The 9,008-nt window shown below is 36.7% G+C and overlaps 1 protein-coding gene across 1 annotated transcript; it reads right to left on the reverse strand.

Annotated features, from left to right (window-relative positions):
• Positions 1-576: 576 nt before the first annotated feature.
• Positions 577-5,161, reverse strand: LOC114272116 (protein NRT1/ PTR FAMILY 1.2). The gene is made up of 4 exons (XM_028213788.2): positions 4,873-5,161; positions 4,530-4,747; positions 3,110-3,654; positions 577-1,651 (listed from the first exon to the last, which is right to left on the reverse strand). The coding sequence occupies exons 1-4, from the start codon at positions 5,009-5,011 to the stop codon at positions 778-780; spliced, it is 1,776 nt and encodes a 591-aa protein (XP_028069589.2). The 5' UTR covers positions 5,012-5,161; the 3' UTR covers positions 577-777.
• Between the last annotated feature and the right edge of the window lie 3,847 nt (positions 5,162-9,008).

Raw genomic sequence — 9,008 nt, forward strand, 5'->3', positions numbered from 1 at the left:
TGTGAAATAAGCTCCACCGAAAAGTACAACTCTCAATATTGTGCCTATCCTCCCTACTACATTTGTCAAATACATGAGAAGTGAGAGAATTAGTTAGTAATTGGTGGTTGTGAAATTGACTACCATCTCGAAGTTGTCAAATACCAGAGACCAGGATGATACTAACAATGAACAAATACAAACAAAGAAGTTGAACCACTCTCAATAATTGAGGTTTACACCCCCTCAATTCTCACTCAAATACACAATTACACACTCACACTGAACACAAGTGACACTTGCCTTGAAAGTAATTAGTTGCTCTTTTCCAAAGCATGAAGAAACCGAGGGCCCACACAAGATAATCCCAAATATCCCCACATTTCCATCAAATACGTAGGCAATCATAGTTATGGTATGTTGTGTTGCTTGAAGCCTTGAAAGTTCACTTGTAAAACGTTATATTCATCAAAAAAAAAGAAAAGAAAAAAAAGAAAAGAAAAAGAAAAATGCGTTACAAATTAATTAAACCAATCATCAAGAGTAGAACTCTATCACTCTATTATTGTTTGCACACAGTATACAATGCTAATGGAATGACAACAATCAGAACATAAATCTGTTTTTATTTCAAATATGCAAAAATCCAGGGCTTTGAGTTGTTCATGTACCTTGTACATTAATAATTTGAGTTTGATGTTACAATACATCAATATGATCTATCATGAGTTAGAATGTAGACATTGGCTCTTATATGCAATGCATGAAGATTCATGAATTATGCATAAAATTTTAAGATTAATCAGATTCCCCATCTGTATTATCAGAAGACCTAGTTCTGTCATCCTTAGAAGGCCTATATGCTCGACAACAGATGAGAAAATAAACAAAGTTGAGTAAACCAAAGAAAGTAATGAGCCAGTAATAGTAATCTACGTGACCTTTGTTAAGATTGCTCGACAACCAACTTACTTTACCTCCGTTAGTGGTAATGCGATGCACAATACCCACCAGAACGCTCCCCACCAGGCTAGCCACGGCCATCGCGAGAGTGAAAAGAGCCATTGCAATGCTAGTCATGCTTTTCGGGAATTGGGAATAGTAAAACTCTATCTGCCCAGTTGGATTCATAGCCTCAGCCAACCCAAGCATGATATACTGTGGCAAGAGCCACATTGCAGACATGTTTACCAGGCCACTGGGATCATCCTCCAGTCCTTGATTAATTGCCATTCTTCGTCTTATAGACTCTACTATGGCTGCCATTGCAGTAGCCATGCATGAGAGAAGTAATCCAATTCCCATTCGAACTGTGGGACTGAGCCCGCGTGAGTAGCTGGTATATTTGGCTAATAAGGACACCATTATGCGATCATAAAAGGCAACCCACAGCATTACAGTGAAAATCATGAAAATAACGAAGGACCCAGCTGGAATCTCGAAATTTGAGGTAACATGTCTGTTCATAGTGTTTGCTTGAAGTGTGGAAAATGATAGTTGGTTCATGCTGATTGTGAACACAATGCCGGTGGACCACATGGGGATGACTCTAAGAAATGCTTTCAGTGAATTAACTTGATCTGCAGTGCAGAGAACCCATGGATTTGAAGGTGATCCATCTGGGTTGAGCTCTCTCTGTGGGTCTTTAGTTATACAAGCTTTGTTTAGCCACCTACAAAGAGTCAAACCTGCATGTATTAAACCAACTAATCTCCTCAAACGACAAGAATGGGATTTAGGAATTTCGGTGCTAGAAATCATATATATCTATAGGAACTCTATTGCTAAAATTGATGAGAAAACATTCATTTCATGAGGGAAAAGGAAATTATAAACAGGTTGTCATTTTAAATTTTTGGGCAAAATCTACTTACCCCCTTGTGGTATGGCCCAGTAACTCTTTACCCCCCTTGCCTTTTAAAAATAACCAGAAGATGAATCACACTCGCTTGTGTAGGGAGTAGGGGAAGAAAAAAATTTAGTCAGTTAAATTTCAATATACAAGGACTAAATTACCTTCTCTTCATTTTGAACCTTCAAACCCCATTACAAACCCTCACCCAAACCCACCTCCCCCACCCCCTTCCCTCTTGCAACCTCCCCCACCAACTCTTCGCCACCGCCTCCCTCCTTACTTCTTCCCCTGTCCCTTCCCGAACTCCCTGCCTCCCCAAACCCAACTCTCAAATCATCCCAATGAAGGTTCAAAAAGTTGGCTCCACCATGCTCAAAAAGCATTGATAAATCCAAACCCATATCACATTGAGATAAGATCAAATGCATTCATGTTAGTGGTTGTTGTAATTGTGAATTTACATTCTTTGTCAATACTATACCCAATTGAAGCGAACAATGTTTCAGAGTACTGGGCAAGAACATAGTACTGTGTATATATATAATCTTGCAACCGGCTATTCGTTTATATAAATACAAATATATATAAATATGAATATATTTATAATTTAATATGTGATAAAATTAGGAATTAATTTAAATTTTAAAAATTAGGTTAGATATTAAGAAAAATCAAGTTTCTTAATTGATGTTTGATTTAAGATTTTTTGTTTAATTTTAAATAGCTTGGCTATTTGTGGTAATGAAGAGTAGAGAAAGAAGACAAAGGATGCAATCGAAGGGGATAATTGTCATTTTAACACTAATGTTAACAGAGTTAGTGTTGCAATTTAGTCCAAAACCACATGAGAGGTATATGGCTATTTTGAAAAGACAATGAGGTAAAGTGCCTTGGACCTATACCACAACGGGTGTAAAATGGATTTTGCTCTAAATGTTTTAGCAATCAATCAATTTCCACTAATAATTAAGAACTCAGCTACAATAAATTAAACCAAACTAAACCTTATGTCCCAACCAAGTGGGGTCAGCTACATAAATTCTTTTTTGCCATTCCACCTTGTCAAGGGCTATATGCTCAGTTAAATTAAATAAATTTTTTTAATCAAATATCAGCTGCAATGTATTGCTATTAAAAGTAATTGTATCACACAGGATAAAAATAAGATAAAGCACATCACAAGAAGAAATCAATGTAATGAGGAGCTTCATGTATATAATTAAAAATGTTCCCCACAACAGTTCATTGTAGCAAAGCTGATGATGATGACAATACCTTAAGTTGTCAGATGATGAAAGGAGCTTCAATTCAACGTTCTGAGAGTCATCATAATCACTTGGATGGAGACTGAGTTTTCTCTTTCTAAATGCCACAACTAGAACTTGAACAAATCCAGTGAACAAGCTCTGGCTAGGTTTAACTTTAACATAAATAGAAGAACCCATTAAGAATACTAGAGTAGAGAGAGCCATGAGGATAGCAGGGACTCCGAACCCAATTTGCCAACCCCAATGATCTTGAATGTATACGATAACAGTTAAAGCAACAACTGCAGAGAGTCCACCCGAAGCATAATACCAGTAAAGGAAGCTCTGTAAATTCCTCTCATTATTGGGGTTTTCTTTATCATCCAATTGGTCTGCACCAAAGGCTATAGAACAAGGTCTAATGCAACCAGCACCAATGGAGATTAGCCCAAAAGAAGAGAACAATACAGCAAGTTGGGCTGTTGTTGGAGAGTTGCAATTGTGCTTGAGCTGTTCACAAGGCAGAGGTTTCAAATGTGGAATCGTGGCAGTTAACCAAAGAAAAGTCATTCCCTGTCGAAAAAAGAACAACATGAACTAACCATCATAATGAATTGAAAGTTGGACTAACAAGGCTGAACTTTCATTTTCTTTATTTCAAATGACAACACCCTAAAAGGTAAAGTCATATCCGAAAAAAAAATCTTATTATTAGAGCTGTTTGGTTACTTCCAAAATAACTGGAAGAAACTTAATCAATGCATACATGAAAAAAAATAGCGGAAGCCATCAAGACGGTTTCTACAATAATGCTAGCTGACATTGAATTTTTGTGGTAAAGAGACTTTATTTCAGTGCTAACTGAAAATAATATAAACACTGCCCTAGATTTCTGATAAAAAACATCAATTGAAAAAGGAAGCATGTTAAAGAATCATCTTCCCCTAAAACAAAATAGGCTGCAAACATGTGGACAAGTGTGGTGTAATCCAAATTATAGAAATATGATCAAGTCTCCTTAGTTAACCTGAAATACACACTCAAAGATGCATAATACACGTTCATCTCATGGACTTTGAAACAACTACATGAAAAGGAGTAAGAAAAAGAAGAAGAAAAAAACCCTAGTTTGTGGTGCCCCCAAAATCTTCACCATATAAGAAATTTAGGTGAAAATAAAGAAAACCCATTGCAATGTTTATCTTCTCATTAGCAAAAAAATGTTTTTTCGCCGGGAAAAAGAATACATTCAACAAAATAAAATGTCACAGAGAGACATTTCTTTGCAAAGCTAATTAACAAACACAGAGTACACGCATTGCATTAAATTATACAATAAACTATATGCTATGGAGCAAGTGGAATCAAGCAAAATTTCTCAAGAAAATATTTTCCAACCAGCCAAACAGAGCATTTGAGCAATCCAGAATGGGTTGTTGTGGACTTACAAGGAGGCTAGAGATGGATCCAATAACAATGACCCGGAACCGACCCAAGTAAGAATCCGAGAGAACAGCTCCGAAAATTCCCAAAGCATTGGAAGTAGCTGACCAGAGAGAGAGCACGATCGACCCAGTAACAATTTCCATGTGATAAACCCTAATTAAGTAGAAAATCATGTTGGGCATCAACCCATAGCTCGCAACTTTCTCTAGCGATTCATTTACTGCAAATCAAAAGCAAAATCAAGCAAAGATTTTGTGTGTGTATATATATATATATATATATATATATAGAGAGAGAGAGAGAGAGAGAGAGAGTATATGTATGTGTTGTGTTGTTGTTTGTTACCTATGATGAGTGGCAAGGTCTTGAAACCACTCTTGATGGGTTTTGAATAGTGATTATTGAGTAACTTGTTGGTCTCTGAATAGATATCCATTTTCTCTTCCTCCATTTCTAGTTCCATTGCTCTGTTCTTGTGTCTCATGTAAGAGAGAGAGAGAGAGAGAGAGATTGAGAGAGAGAATGAAGAAATTTTCTTAGAAAGATCGATGACTTGGTTTTGAAGATTTTGGAGAAGAAGATTTAAGAGGTAGGTTTGTGGGTTCGGAACACGTGACACCCGTGGAGTTCGTGTTAAATTGGCCGTCTGGTTTTCATTTTATAATATAAAAATAAAAATAAAAAAATCTCAAAATTTGACTCACGTAATAAAATAAATATTAAAATTTTAATTTTATTAATTTAAATATTTTTTAATTTGTTTATTAAGTAAAATGGAGACAAAAAATGCTTTTTAACTACTACACTCAATGAAAAATGATCTTTTCGACATTTTATATGTATGTACATTAAATTTAACAGTTGTTAACTGTATAAATTGTAAAAGTCAATTACATTTCAACACGTGGCATGAAATGGCCAATTTAGAGAGTTAATATAAGTTGTCAATCAAAGTCAGACACGTGTCAGCCTGTACTGATAATAATGGATCTGTGTAGCACTGGAACAATCGAGGGATATAAGGTGATGTTGCTTAACGATTACTCACGAAATTCAAATTCAAAATCAGGAGGGAAGCCTGTCACGCTCTAAATTTTAATTATTCGAAAACATTACCAAGAGCTTGAAATTTGGGTCCATTTTTTTTATTAATTAAAAATATCTATTACACTTGAGTAATAGAAACATAATAGTACATGTTCTCTCTCATGATGAATACAATAATAATAATAATAATAATAATAATAATAATAATAATAATACATGCCAAGTTTCCGCTACGGAGTTACAAATAAATAATTACAAACATTAAAGTTAAAAGAGATTACACACAAGATATACATGAACTTCCTATTCCTTCAACCATCAATCCGAATTCTCTTCCTGTAAAAAAATGAAACAACAAGGGGTGAGCACAATTGCCCAATAGGAATCTCATAGTTCAAAATCAACAACCATCCTATAGATAGAAATGATCATGCATGCAGAGTGATACCATATAGTAAGGTAATATTTTGTAATTTCAAAATATCATACGTAGAGTATCTTTTTCTCAAAATTTATTTGAATATTTAAAGAAAACCTTCAACCATCAGAACTATCCCCTTTTTATCGGAAAACCATAAATCCTTTTTGAAAACGAATATGTTTAAGGAACAACATCATTTTAAATTTATTAACCCATTCCAAAATATTCCTCATTTAATTTTCATAACATTTCTCTTTTTATTCCCATCCTCCCCTTTTACTAATTACATTTATTAAAACTCCATAGCCTTAAGTTCATGCTCCCTTAATACTCAAAACAACCCTCATACAGTCCGTTCTCACCTGTCAATATTTTATTGCTATAACTCTTTAATGTGAAAATCCAAGAATAATTACATCACATCCACATTTGCATTATCAATTATAACTCAATACATCACAAGGATAATAAACCCTTTTTAATTCAATTTCTCAATTAATCACAAAGCAAAACTCTTAATCTTTCCTTATAGATACAAACAACCCGGTGAGTTCTTTATCACTAACTCCTTATCCAATTATCATTTTATGTGGGTGATTTTCTGATCACACTGACCACTTAGTAACCAACTGGAGAGCACCGGCAGAATAGATGGCACCTGGCTGACCTGCAACAGAAAGAGAAGATTCTGGCGGTGGTTCATCCACCCGGGGGCACTCCGACGATCAAGTCAGTATATCTCTCAAAGATAAATCAAGTGCTAAACTCACAAGCTTAAGTATAAAAAGCATACCTTAGACCTATGGGGGTGCCTCTCTTTTATAGCCAACATAAACCTAGTCCCAATAGAAGCCTAACTTCTATGGATTCAGGATTACTACTAATCTTGGACTCCTAGTAAGATTAAGATAAACTCTCTAAGAGTCTTATCTTAATACAAACTGAAGTCTTCTCTCATTCTAGGACTCTTGCCCCTCATCCGCTTATCTCGGATTCCGATATCTTCGGAGGTAACCTCGGCCTATCCGAGATGACCTCGGCATAACAACCAGGACACGAGGCACCTCGGCTGACACGTCGGCGTCACCTTGGCCACGTGTTGGTACTCAGAAAATATATTCCCACAACCGCCCCCTAGGTTCTATTACCTCGGTATTCTAAGGTGATGGAACCTATATCATTCCTTTCTTTCAATACGTCAATTTACGGTATCTCAGCCGAGATCATTATTTTTGGCCGACATGTCTTTGCTGAAGAACAAGAACTTCACGAACCCTTTCACACGTATAAGCTGTCATACACCATAATTCAACCGTTTTTAGCCACGCGTTTCTTTCTTATTGGTTTGTACCTGTGACGCGCCTGTAAGCCGTCTCTCTCTCATGTGCGCCGTCTGACACATACGTTCTTCTAGGCGTATTGATTACTTTTTTGCCGTCGCTTTCATTTTTAACAAAACATCTCTTCGATTTTTCCTTTTCACCTTATTCTCGTTTCTGAAAAACTTTTTCTCTCTCTAGCTTTTCTCATTTCTTCCATTGTTCCAGACCTTAAGCTCTGCAACAGCCCTCATTCTTCCTCCCGGTAAAGCTTCCGCCGTCTTGTTACTTCTGTAACCATCATCTGATTTCGGCGATCCTTACACCGGCTTTATTTTTTCTGGTAAGCAACTGTTCCTTCTTATTTCAGTTCTTGATTGTTTTTCTGGAACTTGTTATTAGTACTACTTCATTCGAATGTTCAATTTGTGAATCTGAATGCGTTTATTCCATGGTTTGGCCCGTGCCCATATCTTGAACACACGCAGTGTTTCACCACTTCCCTGTATTTTTGCCACTGATCTTGGCCCTATATTTCTTGTATTCTTTATGCTCTTGATAGACCATCTCTGTTCTTGATTCTGTAAGTCCATTCTTGCTTTCTGTTTTTTGTGTCTTTTCCAGATCTGTGCCTTTGATCTTCATCTCCATAGTTTTAGGTTTGGGATTTGTTTGTAGAACCCACATTTTAGGGCAAAACTAAAACATCCCTTACAAATTTCTGCACCAGCTCAAACCTAGGTTTTTGCCGAGGTCCCAATAACCCTTTTTTGATACATCTTCTTTCTGAAATCCAATACCTTTAGTTATCCCGATATCATGGATATGTGGAAACATTGGGTAGACACCCCCTCTAAGCTAGAATTTTTTAGGCAAGAGTTTGAAATCCGAGCCGATGTCAATCTGAGGTTGGCTGGGGATGATGACTCCATCATGCCTACAGATAACTCCATGCCCTTCCCTGTGGTTGCCTTTATTGAGTGTGGACTTCGGTTTCCATTTGACCATTTTTTCCGTCAAATCCTTCACTTCTATAAGTTGAACCCAATGCAATTCGCCATCAATTCTTACCGAGTTATTACTGGTACCATAGCTTTAGTCAAACAAGAGAATGCCAGGATTACGCTTGCCGATTTCCAGTACTGTTATACCATGTGTCGCCTTAGAAAAGACACGGACTATGTTTATTACCTCAAGCCGAAATCCATCAAATATAAAATTGTAGCCGACCTCCCAGATTCCAACAAGGGAGCTGGAGACGATTTCTTTATCGTCTCGGGCAATTGGGAGTTTCAGCCTAATGATGACCTCCATCTTTATCCTTTAAGCCAAACAGTTCTTAGGGAAGGAGTTGGTAAGGGCCACCCTTCATAAGTTTTCTTATTTTCTTGCATAAAGTTTTCAATATTCTGTTTTAATGTCTGTGTTGTTCTATTTTTTGCAGTTCTTCCTCAGCCTCCAAAGAACTTTCGCCAATTGTAGACGTAACCGAACACCCCGGGAGGATGAGTCCCGTTCTGTTCATTTGGGGTCACTACAGCTCGGACTCAAATTGTCACGGTTCTTAATCTGAACCAAAGAGTCCAGATCTGGCAAATCGTTTTGAGAAAACAGATTTTTAGAAAAGAAGTGCCAAACATGGATTGCTTTGCCAGATACAGAGTCGCCACCTAAATATTTTATTTTGGGGGAAT

Source organism: Camellia sinensis, chromosome 13, assembly GCF_055761805.1.
Source record: "Camellia sinensis isolate YWXY chromosome 13, ASM5576180v1, whole genome shotgun sequence".
NCBI lineage: Eukaryota > Viridiplantae > Streptophyta > Magnoliopsida > Ericales > Theaceae > Camellia > Camellia sinensis.